This window comes from Idiotropiscis lumnitzeri, chromosome 14 (genome assembly GCF_059441095.1).
Source record: "Idiotropiscis lumnitzeri isolate Australia: NSW breed Sydney's pygmy pipehorse chromosome 14, RoL_Ilum_1.0, whole genome shotgun sequence".
Taxonomy (NCBI): domain Eukaryota; kingdom Metazoa; phylum Chordata; class Actinopteri; order Syngnathiformes; family Syngnathidae; genus Idiotropiscis; species Idiotropiscis lumnitzeri.
Genome location: NC_142404.1, coordinates 19,517,017 through 19,543,037, shown reverse-complemented (window position 1 = coordinate 19,543,037; position 26,021 = coordinate 19,517,017). Strand labels below are relative to the sequence as shown.

The 26,021-nt window shown below is 45.4% G+C and overlaps 1 protein-coding gene across 5 annotated transcripts; it reads right to left on the bottom strand.

Annotated features, from left to right (window-relative positions):
• Nucleotides 1-1,040: 1,040 nt before the first annotated feature.
• On the bottom strand, nucleotides 1,041-24,159 carry slc4a3 (solute carrier family 4 member 3). Of its 5 annotated transcripts, none has more exons than XM_088315778.1 (23): nucleotides 24,068-24,159; nucleotides 22,208-22,472; nucleotides 20,102-20,285; nucleotides 19,598-19,848; nucleotides 19,298-19,443; nucleotides 18,792-19,021; nucleotides 15,374-15,519; nucleotides 14,987-15,167; nucleotides 14,663-14,798; nucleotides 11,427-11,610; nucleotides 10,596-10,701; nucleotides 9,526-9,710; nucleotides 9,141-9,360; nucleotides 8,847-9,062; nucleotides 8,250-8,398; nucleotides 7,340-7,534; nucleotides 7,068-7,247; nucleotides 6,794-6,883; nucleotides 6,272-6,438; nucleotides 5,848-6,101; nucleotides 5,315-5,484; nucleotides 4,206-4,379; nucleotides 1,041-2,875 (listed from the first exon to the last, which is right to left on the bottom strand). In XM_088315778.1, the coding sequence occupies exons 2-23, from the start codon at nucleotides 22,259-22,261 to the stop codon at nucleotides 2,798-2,800; spliced, it is 3,696 nt and encodes a 1,231-aa protein (XP_088171904.1). In that variant the 5' UTR covers nucleotides 22,262-22,472; nucleotides 24,068-24,159; the 3' UTR covers nucleotides 1,041-2,797. The 5 variants fall into 5 exon arrangements, with proteins under 5 accessions (XP_088171904.1, XP_088171905.1, XP_088171906.1 ...); XM_088315779.1 differs by lacking the exon at nucleotides 24,068-24,159 and adding an exon at nucleotides 23,873-23,998; XM_088315780.1 differs by lacking the exon at nucleotides 24,068-24,159 and adding an exon at nucleotides 23,679-23,695.
• Between the last annotated feature and the right edge of the window lie 1,862 nt (nucleotides 24,160-26,021).

The following is a 26,021-nucleotide window of genomic DNA, read 5'->3' as shown; positions in this document are numbered from 1 at the left end:
GGCACTGCGTCAACATGGCAAGCGCCAGAGTCGTCTTGTGGGCCTTTCGGGGCAAATGTTGTTGGTCAACTTTTGCGTCGACCGGCATGTGCTCGTGATCAAACATTTACATTTGAAAACAAAGAACGTGTCGGGCCTCTCCAAAAGCGCCACAGCAGGAAAAGCTGCGGCGCCAACAGCGAGCTGAACGCGTCACATTTTGTTCTGATGAAAAAGGGGAAACGTTTCAAAATCATTCCATCATCTCCACTTGACCTTGTTCAACATAAAAAAAAAAAACACTTGCTAAGTCACGTCTTATTTTTCTCCAAACGTGTCGAAGCGAACTAAAGGCTGTGAATTTACAGTTGAAAGGTCACTTTACCCTGAGAGAATTCTTTTATGGCTCGTGATGTCGGCCGGGCAAGCAAAAAACATTTCAATCTGCTGCTGATTCCAGAAAAAAATGTTTGACTCTTCAACTTGAAGTTCTTTGCTTTCAAACTTGTAAAATAATTCAAATAAAAATCCAAATAGCCCGGCTTCAAATGATTAAGCAAGCTCTTTTTTTTTCATTTCTGTAATTATTTTGTACAGCAGTTAAAAAGAGGAGAGTCATTTTTTTTTTTTTTTCATCTCACGAGCTGTCTTTCGGGCACCGAGCCTCCTGCAACCTCGCTGGCCGGCCGTCCACGAAGCAAGCCCAACTCCCGCTAAAAGTCTGGCAGCATTCCTCAATCAAGAAAACAACCAAAACACAAAAAACAACCCAACAATTTGTTTTGGTCGTCGAGACTCCGGAGACTTCAAATGCTGCTTTGTGCTTATCAGTGGATTTTTAACAGCTGCTCGCTTAATACGACGGATTTGTCCGACAGGAGTTTTCCCGATGACGCCTTTAGCCGAGTGAATAAAAACAGATGCAAAAAAAAAAAAGAAATCCAAACTCAAATGGCGCTTTCACTTCAATTGGATGTGCCTAATAATTTGGAAGTCGTTTCACGTTTCACGTTGGACATTTGGACACTCCGCAGACATTCAAGCCGAGGCGTTGTTAATGGAAAAAAAGTGGGATGGCTTTAAATGTGAATTTGCCGTGGCTTGGAAGTGTGCTGGCCCGGCTAATTGGAATTGTATAGCGAGCTGGCAAAAAAAAAAAGCGAATGACTGAACGCAGATGCTGCGCTCATCCTATACAATACATCATCGGTGCTCGTTGCCAACTCTCAACTGCTCCCTGGCATGTCGGCTACACGTGCGTTTGCTTAGTTTCTCGGCTTTTTCAGCTGACGTGTTTTCTTATATTATTCATCACATATGTGAAATGTGTACTGGCAATCTTGTTCAGAAGATGAAAGAAGCAATATGAAGAAAGACATTTTTTTTGTGTTGCAGCAAATTACGCAATGTCCTTTTAAGTCTCGGCCAACACCTTATTTGCAGATAAAGATCAACAGCTTTTCCATGAAGTGTAAATACAAAAAAAATCCAATAAAAAATGGGTTGACAAAACAAAGATAACAGAAGTGACTGATTTGCGAGCGGCCTTTTGTGTCGGGCACTTGGACCCAACAAACGTTTGGCTTCAATGCGTGTTTTCGTCTACGGCGCGGAGCTCGTTTGGTCGGCGCGCACACGTTGCCACTCAAAGTCTGCACAAAAGGCTCGTGTCCTCGCTTTTCCAGACAATCGTGACTTTTTGAATTTCTTTGCGTCCAAGTTTTCGGGCCTCGGGTGCGCCTGCTGACGTCAGGTCACGTACTGGAATTGTGTGTTGTTGCCACTGCATGCACCACATGATCCAATCATCGGGTTTGCCATTCAGATCATTTGGAGCTCGGTGAACATTTTCAAATTGCGCAACTCGCGCTTTGCTGTGAAGCACTTTTGTCTTTAGCGTTGTGCAAGAAGTGCCTTTCGGTGGGCCGCCGCAATTTGAATCAACAAAATTGAAGTCGTCGTCATTGTTTAGGATATTTTCTTTTCTGCAAATCTTCTTGTTCAGACTTTGCATTGGACTTCATTGTGCCATTATCTCTTGATTGTCTTTAATACGATCAGCTGCAATTGGAAATCACCCGTGACTTTTGGAGAATTTGACATCAGCATGAGAGACATTTACAAAAAAATTAGGAGAAAAACAAAAAGTGACTTTGCAGTTATGAGTTGAAACACACAAAAAAAAAATACTTCCAAGACATTTTTTTGTAATGAATGTGAATGAACATCGGCTCACAACGGTATCCAAGGCCTTTTCTTTTTTTTTTTTTTGTACATGATTGCATTTGAGAGCAAATGGCAGCTGTCCAAAGGAAGCTAGTCTACGCATTAAATATCATTTGGCTTATTTCCTGCAACATCCTTTTTGCTTTCGGGGCAAAAAGTTCACCTATTCATTAAAGTATACAGACGAGTTTTTTTTCAAAGACTTCCTGACATTCATCCAGCAAGCTCTCACGGCTTGTGGAAGAGGTGACCATTAACATTGCACAAATGCCCAAAGCCTGCCAACTAATTAAAGGGATACACTTAGTCATTGTCTTTGTTTCATGACTTCAGGTTAGGGACTCACACACAATTTCGGGAACGTTAAAACGTGTTCAAACCTAGGCAAGGCCCAGACATTTTCAGTACACATTTTTGTTGCTTTTCGTTTTTTTTAGTTGAGGAAAAAAAAAATATATTATATATTTCTTGACGTAACATATTGTGTACATAATGTTCTTGTCTTGTCAACTCTTGAGCGGTCAAGAGAATGAAGACGAAGAAGAAGAAGAAGCAGAAGGAGCGGCAGGCGGCCATTTTGGCTCATTCCACTTCAAACGAGCATGTGAATCTCGTTGTACTCGTCCCGTCCATCTTCGTCAAAGTTGGGCGAGTCTTCATCGCAATCCAGCTGTGAAGATAGAGAGCTTTAATTGGTTTGGATGCTTCAGGTGATCAATTTACATTTTTTTAAAAAAACTCTCAATGCACACAATAAAGAGTAAAAAAAAAAAAAAAACAGAATCAGATGGTTGCGTATCAGAATCAGACCTTTTCAAAATGAGAACCAAAATGACCTGCGAGCGAGCAATCAAGAGAGAGAGAAGGGCTTCCCGAGGCTGTGTGACGTAGCTATTGAGGGCCAAGTGTTTGCTTTCTGATTTTGATTCTGGTTGTTTTGTACTTTCGTATTTTTGGTCACCCGAGTAGCTTGTTTGCCGTTTTGTTTCCTTTGAATAAAATCAAGTCCACCTTGCATTTTTGTTTCCTTGCCTTTGGTTCTTCCTCCAAGCCAATTTTTGACATAAACAAATGCAAATGCAAATGTAAACTACAGACAAAGCATCGCTATAGATTATTAAATCGGGTCTAAAAATGCCTCATGTTTCCCCCATTTAAACCGGGGCAAGGAAAAATAAATATGTAACGTTCAAAAGTTGTACAATTTATTCAGTTTTGTGTCGTTGGTTTTGGTGGCTAAAGAACGTTTAGGTGATTTTTTTTTTTTTAATTATCTTTTACTTTTTGCATGTTTGTGGTCTTTCTAAAATGCTCAAATTTGCCACAAGATGGCGCCCAAAGCCTTGTATAATAGGAAAGTAGTAATTGGTGTCAAGGAAGTATTGTGCAGATCTCGGTGGTCGGAGCAAATATTCAAACGAGAACTTCGAAGGCCGAAGTGGAGAAGCGTTTCGTGTGAACGGCAATCGGACGGATGATTGAGACTTTTAAATGATATTATTTGGAGGGCGGCTATCAAATGCATTTTTTTTGGTCTTTGTGTCAGGCCTCAATAAGAAGTCAATAAAAACTTGAATCTGCAGGGTAAATCTAGAAATGAGTTGATGGTGGCCCCACATAGAAAAACGGAAACATGCACTGTCGTAAAGAAACCCAAGTGCTTTTTTTCTTTTGCTTGCAATACAGCGTTTTACTTTGTTGGTCTGAATAATCTTTACAACACCCCAAAAAAAATGTTAGACTGTCTAAGTGGTTTTGAGTGCCTCACCACAAAAACACGACACAGCCCAAAATGGGAACGTTTCCAGGTAGAAGAAACATGATACATTAGCATTTGTCATGAAGGAATTTCAAGTTCAATATTTGCATTTGAATTGGAGGTGTGAGTATTGGACACAAACGCAAACGGGTCCACGATCGTCCGATCGCTGAAGTTGTCAAACGTTCCAGCGGGGGAAGAGACGAGCGCGTTACTGGAAAGCCCCCGCCACAGCACCTACCGCCTGGAGCTCCCGTTCCTCAAAAACCCTGGAGAGGATGACGCGGCGCAACGGCACCGTCATGATGAGGACGAAGGGGAATGCCAGGGAGGCGGCGGTGGACTTGACGACCCACAGCGCCACAATGCAGCCCAGCTGGATCAGCGTGAACATGTTCATGCGCCATGTCTTCACCTGCCGACACAGCACGTCATTAGAAACGCGTCAATCGGATGAAAAAAAAGTTCAGAGCGCTGGCTTGTGTTTTTGGCTCCACCTGGTGGGCAAAGCCTGCTCCTCCAGCTATTCATTTCCTTCCTTATTTTTCTTACTCGTGTTGACACCGACGGCCGCTCTAAGAGCATTTTGACCCATTGTGATCTACTAAACAAAAGCTTCTTTCACCAAGAAAAACGATCAATGTCAGCGTGGTGATGTGTCGTTTAGTCGGGGAAGCCCCAAACTTGTTGTACTTGTGACTGTGTCATTACGCAGGCTTTTGGGTCATCTGCGTCAGCGGTAGAATCCGTAACATCCCAAACACTGCCATTTGTGCTGCGAGCCAAGCAACACGGCCTCGCGTTGGCTTTTGGCAGAAGTCACACGACGGCTGGATTGTGTTTTGTGCTCTGCCGGCCGACCGCTAATGACAGAGGACACCAGTGAGAGCATGTCGTGCAGATATTCTTGTCGTTGTCTGCGTCTAACAAGTGCGTGTTGAAAACACGGGTCACATGACTTGCCTCAAGTCAGACAATTTAAAGACTCGCTTGGCTCAAGCAAGAATTTACTTGACTTTGACTTGAACTTTTTTTTTTTTGAAAGTCGAGTCGGGTTTTTTTGTGTTGATCGATTAATCTCTCAATTATTTCAATTAATCGATGATTTAGAGATACGAAACACCATTTGAAGCGTCTTATTTTTTTCCCAAAACAGGACATAAGTGAAAGAGCGCAGTAAATGCTCAAATGAATGAATCGTGACTCAAAGTAAAAGCACATGTTTGCAAATTTTGATTTCACATGAAGATAATCAGTCTGCTTTCACGGAGGACAACCGAAGAATGTGAAACATTTACTGTTGAGAGGCTGAAATTTGGAGCGTTTCGGGTTCAACAAGGTGTGCGTTACCTTGGTGACGTAAATGTGGTCCGGGTGGTGCTTGGCCGGCGTGACCATGAGCGTGATGCGTTCGTACAACTGGATCCCCGTCAAAGAGGTCACGCCCATGTACAAGAAGATGCCAAAGAGCACGGCCAGAGGGATGAGACGCAGCACATCGGTCATCACGATGGACATACCTGGTGGGGATGGACGCAGAATTTGGCATCATTTCAGTGAAGGCACATCATCTTCCAACAATATCTTTGCTTGACAAACAGAGCTGCGCAGTTTCGATTGAGTCACTGTCCTCACAATGGTTGAAATATCAGAACGCACATCTGAGAGAATAAATGTATGGACCCCAAGGGCCGGGATTCAAACCCACACCCTCCGGCTCGGGAGATGATCGCTCTACCATTAAGCCATGCCGGCCGGAGACGTTCTGTTCGCCATGGTGGCCATTTACTTCTTGATCGTAGAACGGCCGCAAGTATCGGTGGCATACATTGAAATACGGGATACGTGTTGGCGGTACGTCACGCGTTTGCCATCGTTCTTACCGACGAGCACAGCGACAAGAAGCCCCGTCAGCCTCTGCTCTTTCACTTCCTGGATCATGGGCTTCTCTCCGGGCGCCGTGGCTTTGCTCATGACCGTCAGGGCATTGACGTGAGTGACCGAGCGCACCGTGGCCGCCGTCAGCCACGGCAGGCCGAAGAGCGGGCAGAAGGCGCCGAGAATCACGATGAGCAGCAAGTCCAGGTGGAACCCTGAACCTTTCACCAACCGCCGCTCCTTCTTACTGACAATCAGGCTGACAGAGTCAAGGAACAGTGAGCGCAAATATGAAGAGGCACCCCAACTCATCCTTATTGTCTGTATGTTTACGTACGGAGGGCCACAAATTGTAAAAACGCACAAAGCAAAGTTTTGAGCGAAGAGATGCCACAGAAAAAAAGTCAAATAGGGAAACGGCGCACTTACGAGGTGATCTGCGTTTCCATAAAAATGAGGATGAATACAAGAAGGGCGGGTACAACGGACGCTCCCATCATCCAGGTGGGAAAGGGCTGTTTGTCACCGAAGGGACTGATGAACCAGCCTCTCTTCTCAGGGGAAGTGACGGAAAAGCCGGATGGCACGTTGAGTTTCTAAAGGGAGACAACATAAAAGATTAAGGAATGCCACCAATGTTCAAGCCTTTGAGGCCGTCTGTGATTCAGGGAGATACAAACAAATTTGACAACAAACTGTCAAAACCCACTTTGGCTGCATTTGCACTAAAGAGACACTCGTCATTTGTACAGATACGCATGACGGATAAAAGTGGAAGAAAGTCTTCATACGGACCGCATCGTACGTACATGCACACGTACGTACGTACATACGTGCCAACGCAAGCGCACTCGTCTGACTTTGAGGCAGGCAACGTGCTTAAGTGCATTGCGAATCAAAGCGGCGTAATGGAGCACTCAAGTGGAAATCCAGCAGTCAAGATGTCTTTACCTGTGTATAAGTGTCGGTGATGGAGTAATCCACCAACACGGAAACTAAAATTGAAATGGGAATTCCAAAGTCGCCGATGATTCGTCTTGCCTGTGGGGGGTCATAAAAGAAGCGAGTCGGCTTTTAGTCACCAGAATATACAGTCCATGTCACTCAGTAGAACAGTAACATTTATTGTATGGATTCTGCTTCCTTTAGTCCGGCAAAGGGACATTCAGACTGTTCCTGAACTCAACAGGAGCCTTAAACATTCGAGGTGGATCTCAACGATTACCTTGCCTCCTAAAAATCGACTGTTTCTGAACTTTCTGAGGAAGAAAGCCACGAAGAAAGTGCCCATCATGAGGACGAGAGACAGCAGAGCAGTGTTGGGTTGGTTCTGGACGTCCTGAAGCTCAGACGGTGGCGTGGCGTCTCCGGGGTACCAAGCCATCAACGGATGTTCTTGAAACACCTGGAACGCAAAGGAAACAAAGGCAAAAGAGTCAGGAAACGTGACGAACGAAACCGAGCAGCTCTTACCGAAAACGCGATCTCCATAATGACCTTGATGAGCTTGGAGAAGGTCTCGTAGATGAAGATGAGGGAGATCAGGAAAGCAAAGATCTCTTGAGTGAAGGGTGAGATGAAGCGAACAAGAAAGCTGCCCTCCGCCGCGACAATCAGCAGCACGATAAAGACGAGCCAGAAGCCGATCCACACTCGACCCGTCAGGTACTCAAAATCGTAAGCCTGACAGAACTGAGCCACAACACAATTGGCCGTCATGCGCTCGGTGGAACCAAACCAGTCAGTGCATCATGTCACCATGTAGAGCAAAAACTGGATGTTGTGTACTTGAGCACTTCTCCAAACTTCATGATTATTCAGAAAATACGTTTTTTTGTTGTTTTTTCTTAACTCGACCTCAATTTTCCAAATGTGATTTTCTTTCCATCCTCTGGTCCTCCCGCGGCTTGTAAGTGAGCTGGTGCTAATCCTAGCCATATGCAATTTGCAATCACATAGGGACACATACTGTAGGTTCTAGAATAGTCCTGGTGTAAGGAATTCCTCGATGAGTGGTCTGCAGCCTCCAGGTCAGGCAAAAATACTCACAGAGGAATTCCTCCACGCCGATTTGGATCATGTCCGCAATTGGCGTCGTCATCCAAATAGAATTCCAATACACGAGGCTTGTCGTTGAGGAACACGAAAAATAGGAAGTACAAAAACTACAGTCGAGGAGGAACAACCTCCTTGTGCGGGATCAGGAAGTCAGGCGCTAATGGGTGTTAAATCAGAGTCGGCCCCGTTACGAGAACTGGCTTGTGGGAATTCCTCGCTGGGTATTTTCCCCTGACGATGCTAGGAATTACCAACACAGCTGACTTGGCTTTCATCTCATTTTGGAAAAGAGCTCGCCAACTCAACGATGAGCTTCATCCAGCTTAGCGACCGTGTGATCGTGCGCTACCTTGTAGAACGCTTCCTCGAACACCAGCAAGGGTCCCGAGAATCCAATGATAAGAAGAGGCTGACCGGCCAAAAGTGAGAAGATAATTCCAAGCGCCGCAGTGGAAACAATCAGCTCAGTCACTCCCATCATGCCCTCAGTCTTCTCCCCTGCGTGCGAAGACACAAAAGAGGCAGAACGACGGTTAAACTCCAGCCAGGTTTGCTTCTCGGCAAAAGCGATTATGTCTCTCAGATCTGATTGATCCGCCACATGTTGAATGATCCAAAGGTGTCAGAAACGTCCAAACTCGAAGCAAGTTTGCGTACTTGGACCACTGGGCCGAGAGACGAGTCCTCTCTGGTTAGCGTAGCTAGCTAGCTAGCTGGTACCGATTAAAAACTTGACATAAAGTGAACAAAACCATCCTGGATTTAAAGGAAGTTATTTTCAACTAAAAAGGGAACTCCTTCCGTGGGTTGACGTGGCTCCATAATAGTGGACGCTCGGATCTGTTTTCAGGAGACGTGTTTAAAACACTTTGGACAACATATGGTGGAGACAAAGTGAAATATAAATGCACTTTATGGATCATTATGATCAATTTTTGCGCCTCACCCAGCAAACCTCCGAAGGTGATGGTGGGCGACAGCGCAGCAAAGTAAATGAAGATAACCGCAGCCACGCATTGCATGTCCACGGCGTCTTTCAAGTCGCTGACGTAGTTGGGGTAGCGGCGCCGGATATCGTGGATCAGTCCTCCGAAAGGAATCCCTGAACGCTTTAATGGGTCAATTTCTTGGTCTCCATCGTCCTCCTCCTCTTGAATCATGTCTGGAAGGCACATGTGGAATATTTTTTCTTTTTTCTTCCCATAAATTTGTCTTTTTCCGTGATGACATTCCGGATTACCTTTGTTGTTCTGCTCCATGCCGGACGAGGAGTGGTGTTTCTTCAGTTCCCTTTCCTTACGCTTGCGCAACATCTGCTTCTGGAAGTCGGCGACTGTCTTCAGCAGGTCTTTGCCCTCCACGTCAGACGGCGGGATGACAATGCTGCAGTCCAGGAATTCGTTGATACCGTTGAGAAGATCCTGGCGGTTGTCGGCGAAATAAGCCACTTCGTGGAAGTTCTGGAAGTCAAAATAGAAGAGCGTTCAAATACAAAAGAAAAAACATGAAATGTTTGTGTTTTCGTTAAAATCTGTGTTTTTCTTTAACCTCGGGAAAATGAGATCCTTGCGTTACCTCAAAGTCGTTTGCGTTTTAAAGAGTGATCACGTCGGAACGTTTCACACCTTGTCAGACATGAGCGTTGAGAAGGAGCGTCCGATCTCGTGGTAGTCCACGTTGGACTGGCTGGGCCCGAGCAGGACAAAAATAAAGCGCACGGGAACCGGGACCTCCAACACCGACTCCAGAAGCACGGCCTCGTTCAGCCGTACGAAGGCCATGGCCGGCTGCTCCAGGAACTCCACGCAGCCTGCCAGGACAAAAATTGGTTGCTCAGGCGTTTTGGTTTGTTTGTTTTTTTCATTTCTGTGACTTCGTTTGGTGGTCGGATTCCGTTTACAAAAAATTTGGGGGATGTTTTGGCAGGCAAATTCACATCCATCCTTTTGTAGCTTGGGTTCCTGCGCTTATTCCAGCTGATAGAAAAAAATCGAATCTTTCAAATCACCAACCGCATTTAATAATGGGCAAAAAAAAAGAAAAAAATGTTTTGTTCTTCTTTTCTTGAAGTCTGAAGCTAATATTTAAAATATCTCCCCTGCTATTTTTTTAAGCGGAAACTGCAATGAATGAATTCTGCCAGCCTTTTTTTGCTTTTTTAAAGTTAACATTTGTACATCAATTAACTGAATAATCAGATAAAACTTTATTCAGCGTGAAATCATTTTTTTTGCCCGATTACTAATTATTAAACGATTATTGCTGTCCATTTGGAATTATTGAATCCTTTTATCTCCACCTGTTTCTTGAGTCTACCGATCGCTCGCTCCGGCCCTCCGGCCGCTTGTATCTTGTCTAGGTGTGCCTCGTTGTCTCGTGAATTTGTTCCGTGTTTTATTTCAGTTCCTTGTAGCTGTTGTTCATCGCCTAAATCTCTTTACGTTACCAGCATCGCTCGTGAAGGAAAAAGCCAACAAGGAGAGTTCAGCCGCTGTTAACGGCCCGATTGCATGTCACGTCAAGAGAAATCACAACAACTTGATTTCATCTCCCGCACGAAATGGACTGGCCAGAAACGCGGCAAAAGCTGGTCCGAATCTTCCAATTGTAAAATGACAGCATGCGTTTAATGATGCACTTGAATCATTTTGATGGCCAAAAAGCAAAGCAAATGCTTTTTGGTCCAAACGCTTACCGACTAAAACAATGACAGCTTCGGCATCTCTCGGTATCTTGGCGAGGAGTTTCAAAGATCTGGCGGCCGCCGGATGGCTCTCCGGAGATACGGGGTGGAGAGATTTCTTGGAGGGACGACAGTGCTCAGATTAGCCGCATGATTGTTCGGAGCAATGATATGTGACAAAACAATGCGGCTTTGGGAGCAATGATGTGGTTTTTATTGAGCCAACAGAGCCATGCGCAACCTTGCTGCCATCTTGCTTTTTCACTCCCCCCGCCTCGCACCCTTCGGAATTGAAAACACATCGTGACAAACGGCAACATTTTCCATCAACGAGAACATGAACGATTTGCAGTCAATTCATCAGCAAGTCTTCAAAGGAAGTGCCAGCGTGTTGACGCCGAAAATAATTCACTGCATGTGGCCGAGCGGGTTGACTGACTTGTTCCGCCAACACCTCCGCCACTTGTGACCTCGTCAAGCATTTTGAACGCTCCGATTAAAGCTTACGGTTGATCAGAGCTGAGGCAAATATATTGTGGGATTCCCGTAAGACAAAAAAAAAAAGCCAAAGCCTTGTGGATGCTGCCTGCAATGTTTCAACTTCTTTGCAGTCTTTCGACACCTCCCTTTTCTCAAACATGGGGTCGTTCAGCCTATTTTGCTCGAACATAAAAATCTACGGAGGCCTATATATATATATATATATATATATTATTGGAATGTTAATTTGTTTGTGATACTTTTGGAAAATGAAAGATCTCCGATTCAATTGACCACGGTTCTAACAGCGAAACAAGATTTTTGTGGAAATTCAGAGCGATTTGCAAAGTGAAGGCAACTTACAAAGAGGCTGACAAAGACATCTTGTTTGGGGTCATAAACGGGTCCTTTGCCGTCCTGGTGCTCTTCCATTTCTTCGGCGACGAGGGGCAGGCTGGTGTCCTGGGCGTGGTTGTGATTGAAACTGCCGTGAAGACTGCTCGAAGAGTGATGCCGGTGAAAACGATGCTTCATGTCGCTTGGATGACTGTGGTTTGAAAAGGAAAAAAAAAAAGTTGGGGGCGCCAATTTGAGTTAGGTGTGCTTTATGATGCCCATATTCAGAATTTACGATTTTGACAAAAATCGTAGCAGAAGGCGCAAAGATGTTTCGAAACTTCCACTGACAACTCAGTTGAGATGTATCACTTTACTTCCTTGACACCAATTCCTTACCAGACAGTACTTTGAGGGCATTTCAGAGCACAGAAAATCTAAATATTTATTCATTTATTCTGGGAAAATTGCTGCCGATAAGTTCCGCAGCAAGAAAAAAGAAAATGGAATTCCAAATGAAGTTATTTGTGAATAGTGAAGTGCAAGTTTCCACTCCCTCGAATGTCATCTCAAATTCATTGCCGTCCACCAAGTCCAATATTGACATCACCCGCACTCATCGGGACCACATGGTCCAGTGTGATGGTACCAGACTTGGACAAAACAAGCTCTTGACTCAAGGAGGTGAAACTGTAAAAGAGAAATGCGTACAAGCCGTTCCTGCTGAATCTTTCAAGTGGCCCGAGCGCGCCACGAGCCAAACGCTAACAGCATCGCGATGTGTTTCTTTCCACGTTGTAAATCTGATGTCAGTCTCATAATGACCGTAATGACGGAGGCTTGGTTTCCCTGTGGAAGCTGCCAGTGATATGCCGGGAATTTACGTGGAAAGGCTGACAATGACCGCAAGATGGCCCAGTTGGAATTTTGGCTGGGTGGCTTCATTCGAGTCGCATTAGTTGGGTTGCTTTGTGCGTGCGTGTGCAGTCGTCCGTTGCGCTCAGCCAAATTTGCGCAAAACATGTTTATTAATGAGCCTCTGAGTGTACGTATGGAGCAAATAGACGGCGGCTGTGCTGGCAACGGAAATGCATCACATTTTGTAGCATGCAAGTGACATGTTCCGTTTTGCCGTTGACTCCGATATTGTATTTGGACAAGCATGAGTTGCTTTTGTCCCGCTAATTCCTTTTGACAGCATCCATGTGGCTAATGTACTTTCATTACGTAATGCTTAAAATCTATACGTCTAATCAATTACCACCGCGGGGTTTTGTTTTTTTTCCTTTCCGGGCAGCTTTAGCAGCATAAGTCGAAGTCAACAGGCCGCAGAGCCTTTGGGAGAACTCGGGACGGTCTCTTAGATGACATTATGGCCACATTCTTATGAACGATGTATAACAAATGCCTCACAGATTGGCCAGGAATCAAATTTTATGCCAGTATTTCATCATTTTTCATTTGTTTTGAATTATTATTTTTTTTTAAGTTAGTTGAGATTTTATTAGTTTTAGTATGAGTTTTTTTCTTTTAATATGGAGAACTTGTTGAGTGCGGAAATTAAAAAATCACTAATTCATGTGTAATAAAGTAAAGTGAACCAAAATATCCAAACCAATGACTGAGCCACCTTCTTCTACTCGGACATACGACAAAACCAAAAGGAATAGATTTGCAAAGACAAAAATGGAAGATATTTCCGCTTTAACGCTTTAATTAGTTTTCTTAATGTAAGATGCAGTCCTAGTTCGTTTTTATTGTGGTGTCCTGTGCTTTTAATGTTTTGGGGAGTCTATTATTTGTCTTTCGGGGCTTGGGCGGCTTCCTCGTTCCACGCCCAGGCACGCCCCTGCAATTTCTGCCGCCGGCCCTTGCGCACCTGCAGCTCATCAGCACCATCAGCAACAGCATAAAAGCTCAGCGCAGCCAGGAGTCAGGCGCCGGTTACACCCGTGGTACTATTTATGTAAACATAACATAAATACAAATATATGTCCTCAGTCATTTCAAAGTGAATATCTGTGAGGGATGTGTGGGCAAATACATCGTCAAAGACGATACCCACCCACCCTGATGCCCTCTGGCAGGCGCTACAGGTGCATCAAATCAAGGACCAATAGACTGAGAAACAGTTTCTTCCCAAGAGCCATCTCCATTCTAAACTCTCACACACACACACGACCACCCTTACCTTGCAGAACAGCAACGTGATGTGTTTTTATATATCCTATCCAGTATTATTTTCCATTGCACTAACTATTCTCTTATTTATCTAATTTATATATTTATCTGAATTATTGTTGTATTGCACTGGAGAGGGGAGCTCTCTAATCTCGTTGCACTCTTGAGTACAATGACAATAAAGGGATTTCTGATTGTGTGTGCGTGTGTATGAGACTTATTTGTATTGTATACTTTTGTTCTGTTGGATCGATTCCTTTTCCAAACTGCTTAAGTTAAACTTCAATATCTTCAAATTTAACAAATGCTTTGATGATTTCTAAATGTCCTCCATATGTGCACCAGAGTCAAGGAGATTGTCCCATAATGACTGTAAATGTCATTGGAACAAAGTTTGTGCAAGAGCAACGCGTGGACAGTTATGCCATGACTCAACGCATTTGAAATCAATCAAACAAGAAATTATTATTAGCCCAAGAACACGGGAAACCAGACTTGTTAAAATGATGTCATTAACGTTGCCAGAAACTGATTTGTATTGCTGTCAATGAATGTCGTTTGTGGGGGGGCATTTTAGCTCCCAAGTCATCAAATTATTGAAATCATTTTGGATGGTGGAGGTCAATTACAGAATTGCCCATTTTGTGCCTGCGTGTCTATCGACTCGAAAAGTACGGTACATTTGTGAAATGCAAAATTGCTGATTATCGTAAGCCTTCCACCAAGCACCATCGATAATGGTGTTGGCTTTCGAGCCGGGCACACGCGCAGGACAGCTTCAACATCCGTAGCCTTGTCAACCACAGGAAAGTACAGATGACGAGCCAAGTTTTGTTAAAGCGAACATTCTGGAAATTCCCAGTGTGGCTTCCCTGTGTCAGCCTTTTTCGAACACCAAAACCAAAAGAATAAGGAAGAGGGGAGCTCAGACCTTCTCATGTGTTCTCTTATAGATGTTCACAGAACTCAAAGAACAGAGTACATTTAAAGTAAGAAAAGCAAAACAAACAAAGCAGTATCGCAAATGAGTCCAAGAAACACAAAAAGAATCGATAGAATCGACTCCAAGCTTGGTGACCCACCTGTGTTTAAGCAGCAGAGCCCTCAGAACGCAGGATCTGTCTTCAGCTCTAATCTGATCAGAGATGATCATCGTCTCCACCACCAAATGGGCGATTCCCGGAAGAGAGTTCTGCTCCAGGTCCAGAAGGATGGCACCTTGGAAAGATCAGTGATGACATTCTGACCTTTGTGGTTTACGAGTCGCAAACCGATGGCGGGCGCGACAATCGCTAAGCTATGCTAACGCAGGACTTCCAGGAAGTCAGTATTTACTTCCAGGTTGTAGTGCATTCATACATGAGTTATGCGGTCATCGGAACAGATCGTTCGAAGGATGCCCTTACCATGCGTGATCGTGCGGCGAAGCTCCAGAAGGCTGCGAAAAGAGAGCGAAGCCACGTGAGGTTTGCCCCAGCGCTCCGTCTCCTCCTCGACATCCTCCTCAAACTTGATCCAGCGGGCGCGCTCCTTCCAACGCATTTCATGGTCCTTCTCCACAATCAGCTCGTTGAGCTCCACAAACAACTGCAAGGTGAAGCAACACCGACATGTCATGAACACGGATGACGTGGCTGGACATCACAGGGGGGAGAAGATCACATCCAGTGCAAGTTTGAAACGCGTCAAGTCGAGACTTGGGTGAAGCAAGTCACAAGTCAAGTCGGACAATCCGGAGTGTCAGTATCAGAGTCGGTAAAAAAAGAGGATCTGATTGTGAGTGTGCCACACACCTCATGAGTCTTCTTGTCGGACGCTCGTTTCTTCTTCTTCAGGCTGGACAGCGGCGTGGAACTGTTGCTGCTGCGGCCGACCTGAAATCGGGACGACTTCTTCACTAAGTGGCGTCTCACTCCGGGGTTGTCTTCAAATCTGTGACCTGCAGGAAACCGAGATCTTTTCATCAGAGATTATCTTTGCAAACTGGGTTAGGTGAAAAAAATATTGAAAAATAAATCAATTCTGAATTGGCGTGTTGTATTTAAGTCGTCCTTGAAACAGAAAAACGTCTTCCTAACTTTGGTCTAAATCAGTTGGAAAGGATCTTTTAGAATTGTTTGGAAGACCCAAAATAAGTGCTTCGACGTACACTTGACTTTTGGCAGAAGTTTGACTCGAATTGCGTTAAGTGTCTCTTTATTGTTTTTAACTGTCGGATAACATTTTCTGTCATGTTTATAAATGTCACCGTGAAGAACGTCGCAAATGAAATTGAAATCGCAATATCCGTCCGAAAAATGATTTGACGATCAGCGAGCACTGAGAAGCCTGATAACGATCCTGATCGTTTGAATAAGGTGAGGCATCTGAACCCAACTCATCAGGGTCTCTCGAAGACCGGACCTAATTGGCCACCCTTGAATGGAAGCAAAAATGTGGACCAAAATAGCAGAAGTGGCCTCAGTGATTGTCAATGAAATGTCTTTCCGCTCCAGCTGTAGCTGAGCCCAAAGCCAAATGCCACCAGATCAATGGAAACACAGGAAACGGCATCGGCGCTCGAGCAGCTTGTCAATGCACTCAATACCGTGCACCAACGTGGTCCTCTTGGACGTGCGCCGCATTGCAACTCACATCCAACAATTATGTGGAGAGAAAACTAAGGAATTGCCGTAATTATGTTGTCCGTCGTCAAGCGTTCCAAAACTACTTACGGACGGAATCGCCCGGAGAGCCCAGTTGAGTGTGGATGGACTCCAGCAAATCATAGTCGTCAAAATCGAAAACAAACTCCTCAAAGTCTTCAAAACCTTCCATGACGGACAGTGAGCCGTGGTGCTCGTTCTGCCGCTGCCTCGGCGTGCCCGAGCCTTTCTGGACGCTCGACTGACGCTCGGCTCCGTCGCGCTTCTCGTCGGCCTGGTTGTCTTGTCCATCGAGATCCGTCATCTCCACGGCTGGTTCCTCCTCCCGTCCTCCTCTCTCCAGGTGGGCTCAGCGCTCATCCAGTAGCTGCCGACTCTTTTTTCAATTGCGGCGCCTTCCAAAAAGTCACGAGTCCGCAACGGTTGCACGCGAAAACCAAAGCCAAATCCGTAGCCGAGAAGACGCCTCCCTGAAGTCACGGTCAGAAGAGCGCAAGCACCACTGGCAACATTTGCTTTGACCACCACGGCAAAGGGCAGAAGGGGCGTGGTCTTCTTTGTGAGAACAGAATTGCAGCGCCACTCTTGTTTTAGGTTTCGTCCACAGCCGATTGATTTTGAGGCTGTGCCAGAACGATCGACCGAGACCGAATCAGAGTAGAAGATGCGATGTTTTCATTGGTAGAGGACAATAAACTGACGGAGGGGAGTCAGAACCCTGCTACGGATAACGAAAACACGAGTAATTGACGCCCCCTGCTACCATTTTGTAGTCACTGATGATGTAAGCGTGATTTTGCCGGACTTCAACGCCGTCTCTGTCGCTGGACGTTTTGGACTAGTCAAAGGTCAAACAATCTTAAGACCGTCCTATAAGATGACGCTTGGAGTGAATTTCCAAACGACACTCTTGAATATTTATCGTGAGCACTATTTCCGACTCCAAAAATAAAACTCGTATCGCCGTGAATTGCGACGCGGAACGAAACGTAAAAGAACGACGAAGCGGCAGTCGAGAACAACAATGTCGTTTTTGTTTAAAAGTATTTTCCGAGGCAAGCCTTTCTTTGACGACGTTAGCATCGTACTTTGCTTTTCTCTCATTCCTGCCAGAGTTTCTTCGTTTTCGTTTTCTGTGACTTTTTTTGCGGGGTTTCTGCACTTCTTTGTCCACCATCTCTTCTTTTTGGTCCTCATTGTGTGTATTTGTTCTTTCGTGATGTCTTTTCTAAAGATTCAATTTGTTGGCGTGCGGCTTTGGTTCCATCAATCCCACTTGATTGCTCATGTTTTGTGCAGTGATTCCATTCTTGGTCCTTTTTCCAAACATGACACAAAGGGAGTCCCAACAATTGGTTTTTACTATTAAAGAGTCCAAAAAGGTTCTTGCCTGCCGGCTGCTCATTTTCATTTTGAATTGTTACGTTTGAACTGAATGTTTTGTCCAAAGAAACCAACGCGAGCGTTCCAGCGGCGTGGACGGCTCGTCACCATGAAGCATCACTCGCCGGCAGCTGTGATTTTAGTGGCCCTGTTTTGTGTTTGGTCTCCACAGTTAATGATTACTCCCGCCCGGTTCAGCAGGAAAGGCCAGAGGCAGGGTCGCGGGTGAAGGGGAATCGAGGGCAGGCCGAGTTCAGGACCGCCCCGTTTACCTCGTACACCGCTAACACGTCAAATGTTTTCGTTGTTTTTGGATGGATCCTCCGTGCATCTTTTTACTTTTTTTCCCGTGCTTTGTCAGTGAACTTGCTCGGAGAAATGCTCGATTGCTTCCAGATGGTGTCAGGGATTTTCTTTTTTAAATATAAATAATTACATTCATTATTCATTATAGACGGTGTTTATCGTTACTGTGCAGTGAGTTCACTATTCATCTGTTCATGTTTTTTTCCTCCTCTGTGGAACATATCAACAACTATTCATTGTAGACGCACAGATTCAAGTTTTTCTTGCTTTTCATGTGATGTCCTAAGACAGGGGTCTTCAACCTGTTCCTCAAGGGCCGGCGTCCGGCCTGTTTTCCATCTCTTCCTGGTGCAACACACCTGAACGATCGTCATCTCGCTTTTGCAGATCTTGTTCATTATCGACCGTATTTTGCAGACGATAAGCCGCTACTTTTTTCCTCGATTTTGAACCATGCGGCTAATACAACGGTGCGGCTTTTCCTGGGATTTTTCTTTCACATGCAGTACACCGGGCTTTGAGGAACAGGATTGAAGACCCCTGCCCTAAGATGTCACATAATGGTCCCAAAGCCATGTCAACTAGGAAAGTAGTAAATGACGTCTAGGGGGTATGTTAAGATACTGAGCAATGGATTTGTCGTCATTCATCCAACAGAATGAGAGCTTTGTGTTCAACTCAAAAGGCCGACATTGAGGAGCAAAGTGGGTTTGTGAGTAAATAGAGAGCAGATCGTTATTATTTCTGAGTATAGACGCGACTGAGGCCGTTTTAGTTTGGTGGTGTGCAGTGTTGTGAGCTTTGCTTTGGAAATATGTGCCATGCGAAATGCATTTGATGATCCAAAACAAATGCGCCTTGGTTCCGCCTCGCTCACTTTTCATGTCATCCAAATCGACGCTGGCCAACATCTGGGCCTCAGCTTCGTCGGTTGGCACTTGTTGATAGACGGCCGTCTCCGCGGCCGTCATGCTGCCGATGCAAATGCGCTCCCTCAGGTCATAGTTGCAGCGCTGGGCGCCCGCCACGCGATGGTGGGCGGGCCTTCGACAGAACCAGCTCGGAGTTGTCGCCGTGGCGGCGGGGGACGCACGTCCTGAGCTGATGCTGACAAGAAACGCAGACGTGAGTTCACAAGACATTGGGAAGGAAACCCAGCATGACATCGCTTGCAGGAACGTGTTGAAGAACACGACGGTGGCGCTGAAACTGATTCTGAGGTTTTTTTGTACAGACCAGTGTGCTGGTTGAGGTATTTTAAGCTCATCTTCAAGTTTTCCGCATTCACAAGCATTTTCTAACCATTTTGACCGGGCGGGCAGTGAATGAGTTACGATTACCAGGCGTGGTTTCAGCGCCAAACAAACGGCACAGGACAGCTACCTGTCATGATGCTCGATGACGTCGTACTGTCCTGAGCCGTTGAGCGTGAGCGCGCGTTTCTGGGCCGGGCGTTGCTCTTCATTTTCTGTGTGGACGGTGGCGATCGGAAGAGCTTCCTCCAAGCGCTCTTGACTCTCCAAACTAAACTGAGAGCAAGGAGAAGATGGCGGTGAGAGGAGTGCAACGGAGGGCAGACGAGCTCGACGGTTACGCTCAGTAAACAAGCTTCTGTTTTTGTGTCTCGGTCGCTCCCCCCTTATAGTTCTCCAAACCAAACCTCCTGCTGGCTTTTCAAATTACCTGCGCGTCACCGCTGGGCACCTCGGCGCCCACGGCAGCCACCTCCCGCCGTTCGATTTCACACTCGGCCTCCTCCTCGTCGACCTCGTGGATGGTGGGCGTCACGTCAGACGGCGGCAGGGAGGTCTTTCGTTTCTTGCGTTTCTTTTTGCGCCTGCGCTCGGCGCCGTGCACCCTCTTGCGGAAGCACTGCGTCACGGGCAAGCGGGTGGAGAGCGGGTGATGGATGTGATGAATTGTGTGTCTGTGATCTGGATTCCGAGAAATCACAAAACATGTATCAGGACACACGGTTATCGGCAGCCGTATTTAAATCATTTATGATTTCCATAAAGAGTCAAGTGAAAGTATTCTCATGACGCGGATGTGATTCTCAAGCCTGATCCAAACAGACGTATTCATCCATCCATTGGTGCCAAGAAAAAGACAAACTCAAATGGCAAATGCAGACAAACGGAATGGAATGGAACCCCGTTCATTGACCGCACAGTGACGTGTACCTACACTCAAAATCTTTTTCGGTGTAGTTTGGGCCCATCCAGTCTCCGCCGGTGGATGCCGATTCGCTGAGGATGTCGGCAAAGTACTTGACAGAAAGCGCTTTCTCCCAGTCCTCCTCCTCCTCTTTCTCTGTTTCATTCTGGTTGACAGCCAATGATTCGTCCTCATAGTCTTTGTCCTCCCTCACCTGAAAACAAAAAGATCAACATTTAGTGCAATAGCACCCCCTACTGGGGAATCATTTCGAGCCATCTGCCTCTTTCTGACACTTTCATCACAAACGAAAAAAGACAACATTTATAAGCATGTATGTCTATATCTGTGTACACAAAGACACACACACACACAAAGGCCATTTTATGTCATTTCAAAATCATCTTTTAAAGAAATGCACACAAGGTATGCAAATATTGAATCATATTGACTCTGCAAATATTTTTTTTTTTTAAAAAGACTCTCCGTGACAACCCAGTCTAATCTACACCATGCAATGCTTGTCGTTCAGCAGAGCTGCATCACCTGATCATCATCTGCTTGCTGGCATCAACTGTGCCGCTTTCTTATTTAGCCTGCGCTTTGGCGCCATCCAGTGGCACCGTCAGGTATTTGAGCAAAAACACAAAAACTCCAGTCAGTGCGCTTGCGGATTACTTGATGACTCTCTTCCTGGACTTTGAAGCATAAAATGATCCGAATCCTCCTCAAATATTAACAGGACACACAAATTTCGAACAATTGTGAGCATGAAAACCTGACATCACTCCAAGAAGGAGGCGAGCCGCAAATGACTAATGCACTCCACGCCACGACGGCCCCCGTCTTGACAGAAACATTTGCGGCTTCTGATAGGTCAAGTGGCTCGGCGGCAGCGGATTGGTTGCGGCACGAAGTCCACCGCCTAATGACGCGAGATCTCGTATTTCTCCGCTTGGGGCTCCATTGGATCCTAACGACCGGTGGGACGAAGGGACAGGATGCAGTCGAATATGTGAGCCAGAAACTGAAAAAAAAAGGGGGGGGGGCTTGGTGAAAGTCTGCTTTCCAATGTTTTGACTCCAGGGGTTGTCAAAGTTTTTGGTCGCAGCGCCCCCTCCAGGCTTCGACGGCAGCTGTTGTCACTTTATGTCCGTTTTGTCTTCAGCAAATGAAAGGCGAGCTCAGTCCGATTCAAATCGGGCGATTGGCAAAACATCGGACTCGTTTTCCTCTGGTTGCAGTTCGCTTGCGGTCATTGTGAAGCGATCTCCGCCTGCAGCGAGTCGATCGGCAAAGTGAAAGGTCGACATTTCAATTTTGTGTTTTTTGTAAGTTGCTCGACACGCAACATAAAGTCGTTTGGTTTTGTAAGAGATTTGGAATCTTTTTGTGCGGCAGATGGCTCGACTTTTGCAAGTGACACACTCATGAGTCGCACTTGATGTTGGCGGGGAGGAAAAGACTTTCGTGAGGCGTCAATGAATCGACATTGTCTGTGTCTGTGTGCGTGTGCGTGTGTGTCATGATGCTCCACACAGCTCACGAATGCGAGTTTGCACTCAAGGTTGAACGTGATTTGTGAGCGTTTCCTGTCGATGGCTTGTTGCCCCGTGGGCCGGACTTTTGCGCTTCGCCGTGCATAATGACGAGATCACAGCCGAGTGACAGCTCCCAAACTTGTTTTCGCATTCATCTGCTCGGGTTTCACGCGTGCGTTTTCCAACTTTTAATTGAAGTCAGGGAAGTGTGGAGAAAAAGTTGACGATATAACAGGTGCCTCGTCGTGCTTCTGAGAAATTTCGAAAACGACGAACCTCCAAATATTTGCCAGTTTTAAGACATTTGGGTTTTCACGTCGACATTTTTTTTTTTGCTCTGCTTTAAAATGTTGAACCGATTTATCACCGTTGCATTTGATGCCATTCTCATTTCCTCAAATATGATTTCAATTCAACGTTAAATTAAATCTCAATTCTACGACATTTCCGCACTCACAAGCTCTTTAGAAATCGCACTTGGTATATTTTGCTAATGTTTCCGTTCTCACGTCAATGAAGTGCAAAATAACATGAATGACAATTGGGAAGTGCCGACGAATTGGAGCAAATATTTTCAAGAGAATTTGAATGTTACCTGATGCAAGTTGATCAAAACATCAATCTCAGGAGCATGACCGCCTGCAGCCATCGGATTTGGCCCTGGGCTTTTTCAAATGGTTTGTGACGAGGGCGCCGGGGTGCGGATGAGGTCGGCTCTCGGGTCAAGGGGAGCAGGATGGAAGCGGTGCGGTTGAAGGGCGGGGAAGAGGGGGCGGGGCTTGGAAGCGGGGTGAGGACAGCGGCGTTCGGCCCTTCTCTTTCACAGCCGGCCACCCAGGAAGTCTTCGAGCCGGCATCACCTGCGCGACAAAGTTGAACAAGAAGTAAGAAATAGAACATGACGGAATTTGGCGTCCGCCCCGGCAAACAAAAGACGAGGTTAAACGGAGCATCTCGTATTCACGGACGGCCGAGGTATCCCATGTTGACCCAATTTTATTTGGAGCTGTGTTTTTTTCGGTCTCACTCGTTCCTTCGTTTGTCTTTTTTTTTTTTGTTCCCTGTGAGACATTCACAGGCACCTGACTGCACAAAAACAGTCCCAGAACGCAAAGCATGCAGATGGCAATTATTGTACACGTGACAATCTGGTGCCGTCTCATTTAGGAACGTTTATTGGTGATATTTGCATTTCACGCTCTTTATATATGCAGACTTCCTGTATTATGACATTTAGGTTTTGACAAATCAAAATTTCAGTTCTCATGTCAATGAAGAGCACATCTTTCGTTACCATGACGACCGGGGCCTCCCGCAATCACAGCTGACTTTTTTTCAGGTTCAAAGCATTGCTAATTTATTTTATTTATCATGAAGTCAGTGAATATCCCAAATGTGTCATCATTTCACACTTAACAAAAGAAGCTCGAGGGCAATTTGAAAGTACAACTGTCTTAAGTTACACAACGGCAAATTTACTAATTGAATATAGATAAAGATAAAGATGTCCTTTATTAGTCCCACAATGGGGAAATTTGAGGTGTTACAGCAGCAAAGATATATCCTTCCGCTGCTCGATAGAACGAAATGTAATTATTTCAATCACGTTACTGAACAAATGCTGACAAAAACAAAGCAGTCAAAGAATTTAGAATGCGAGGATGGCGACATGTTGCTGAAAACAAAAAAAAATCACATGCATATCCTTGTATGTTGGTCTTGCAGTATATGAATGATGCTTTCAAATCCATACAAATCAAACAATTAAAAACGTGGTCGCTACTTCACGAATGAGCCACAGAACCGAACACACATGGCGACCCCCCCCCCTGGACCCCCCCTCTCTTTCATCAAATGTCAGGTCTACTGTTAGCCACCGTTACGCGTGTACTTGTAAAAAAAAAACAAAAAAAAAACAAAAACGGCAAGATGTCACCGCGTGTATTCCTTCTGGAAGTTTCTGCACGACAACATCATCGTGCAGAGCTTGCAACATCCTCATTCTTCATTCCTCATTCGTGCCGAGTCATTATGTGACCTTCCAGACAAGCCAGCTCGCGACTCACTCGGTGCACGCGCGCGTGCTCAGCTTCCACACAGCAGCCGATGGATCAAATCGACACCGTCACCGTCACCGCCTTTTTTTGGGGGGGGACGACGATGTCCGCTTGCTGCACAATAACGACGCGTGATGATGATGATGATCGCGCTTCCACATTGTGAGAAAGCAAGCAACCGCAAAAAAAAAAAGAAGACGAACCTGCAAGGACGAGCTCACGACAAATATATTGACAGCCATGCATGATCTGTCACTCTGCAAAAACAAGGCTTGGATTTTTCGTCATTCGCCCGCCGTGCATGCTGCGAAAAAAAAAGAGCGACTCAGCATTGTCTTCGTACTCGAGCGTGCACACAAGCCTCCCCCAAAAACAACAACATGCATTCGATTTCATACCTGAGATTGTTGCTGTGCAACGCAGAGGAAAAGGGAAATTTGAGGATGGAGCCGTCCTGGTCCGAAAAATCACCCTCGTGAACACGTTTTTTTTTTTTTTTTTTTTTTTTTGGATGGGTTTGCTGAAAAAAAAAATCTCCTCGTGACCACGTGACTGTGGAGGACAACCTGCTCGAGTGTTTCATGGACAACATGCACGGCGTGCACAACAGCTCAGTGTAATCGAGTCGCCTACGCGTGTCACGTGACTTTCACTTGTTTGACTTTTGCACCAAATTCTCCTGCTCGCTTTCAGAATATTGTCGAAGGAAGCGGAATAAACATCAAGTGCTCATTTGCTCCACGCGGCCACCATGTTGGATGCTTGTGAAAACATGGACAGTATGTGCTATCAGTGCTTTCATATATGTGTGAAAAATTCGATTCGATGGATAAAATTCAAATTCAAATAGCACAAAATCTCTTTATGGTGCATCGGCCAAGCGTTGACTGCTCGCCCTTCTCTTCAGACGCTGAGCTTTGAGTTTGAGCAAGCCACACAATCAAACTCAGCTATTTAATGTGCGCAATTGCGTTTTGTAACTCGTGCAAGTGTTGGAATCATGCTCCGCCCACGTTTGTTGTCTCCACCAATCAGCTCTCTCTCCTACGCACCTTGTCCAGGTGGGTCTTGTTGACTGATTGGTCACGTGAGTATTTAACTGGCAGATTTGTGCTGGCCGCTGCCTAAAGTCGGCATCTTAGTGTCGCAGGGCATCCTTCTCGTTTCAAATGTTCTGCTGCTTTTTAAAGCGTCCTGCTATGATGTGGGTCACTTTGACCCGTTTGAAACTTCCTTTTTGGTGCTTTGCTGAGAATTCGGCTCGCTGTGATTTATGCATTGAGTGTGTTTGTAGCTCAAAAACTGCCAACTTTCATTTTCATCACAAGACGCCTCTTCTGTTCTGGGTCAGATTGACCCAGTGCCATCTGAAGCCAGAGGATTGGTATTGAAGCTCAATGGAGAAAATGAGAAATAAAAAGTCCCATTTCAGACACCTTTGGATAATGTCTCAGGTCAAAGTGACATCGGGACATGATTGCAGCTCCTGACAATCGAGAGATTCAGGCAAACATACAACTTATGATTTAGAACACACATCAAGAATGACATTAATTGACTGTAAATAGACATTTCTGTTTATACATCTCTCCCCTCCACTTACTTCAATATCGTAGGTCAAATTGTCAGGAAGGACTTTTAGTGTTGACAACACATTTTTGTTAGAACACTGAAAGCAAACTAATTGTGCAGAAAATGAGCCCATTTTCAAAGGGCATGTTGCAATGAAATGGGGAGTAATGGCGTTAAAATGGAAGATTTTGCTGACTTTTGGATGACTACACGTGCCCTTTATCAAACTTTGTTGCCGTTCCTTCAAAAAGAACGAAACGGGAAGAAGCTTCAGGAAACGAAATGGACACAGACCAATGAAAGTTCCTTATGCTTCCACTAGAGGGCACCCTCACCTCATTTATACATTGCTTGTATTTTTTGCCCGTCAAAATCTGCTGTACTGTGCCTCAGTCTTGCAAAGAATCTCAGCAGAATTCCTGGAAAGATTCTGGGGAAAGTGCGCATTGTGATAAAAAAAAAGGAGAATAAAATCAAGTTTTTGTACTGACAAATGTTCTTGTTGAAAACGTGACGATGTTTGAAAGCAGAGCAAATGCTCCGCAGCTGGCTCGCCGTCCAGATGGGCGCAATGTTTTCTCGTCTCTGCTTGAAGAACGTTGGCCTTCATCAAAACTGAAAAAAAAATCAAAGACACGTGCAGCTCCATTTCTAATTTCCTTCGACAAGAGAGATTCTTCCTTCTCTGGCAGAAAAATAATAATGCCCCTCATTGCACATTGGAGTCATCTTACTCTTCAAATTTCCTTCCTGGTGCTCGTGGGTGTCGTCGGTTGAAAT

What these genes read in the sequence shown, in the direction of transcription:
- slc4a3 (XM_088315778.1), bottom strand. Translation starts at nt 22,261, where the DNA reads ATGGCTGCAGGCGGTCATGCTCCTGAGATTGATGTTTTGATCAACTTG. An exon ending in CACCGAAAAAGATTTTGAGT is followed by an intron (nt 19,849 to 20,101) that starts GTAGGTACACGT and finishes CTCGGAATCCAG; the next exon opens with ATCACAGACACACAATTCAT. An exon ending in GTCGATTTTTAGGAGGCAAG is followed by an intron (nt 6,884 to 7,067) that starts GTAATCGTTGAG and finishes GACCCCCCACAG; the next exon opens with GCAAGACGAATCATCGGCGA.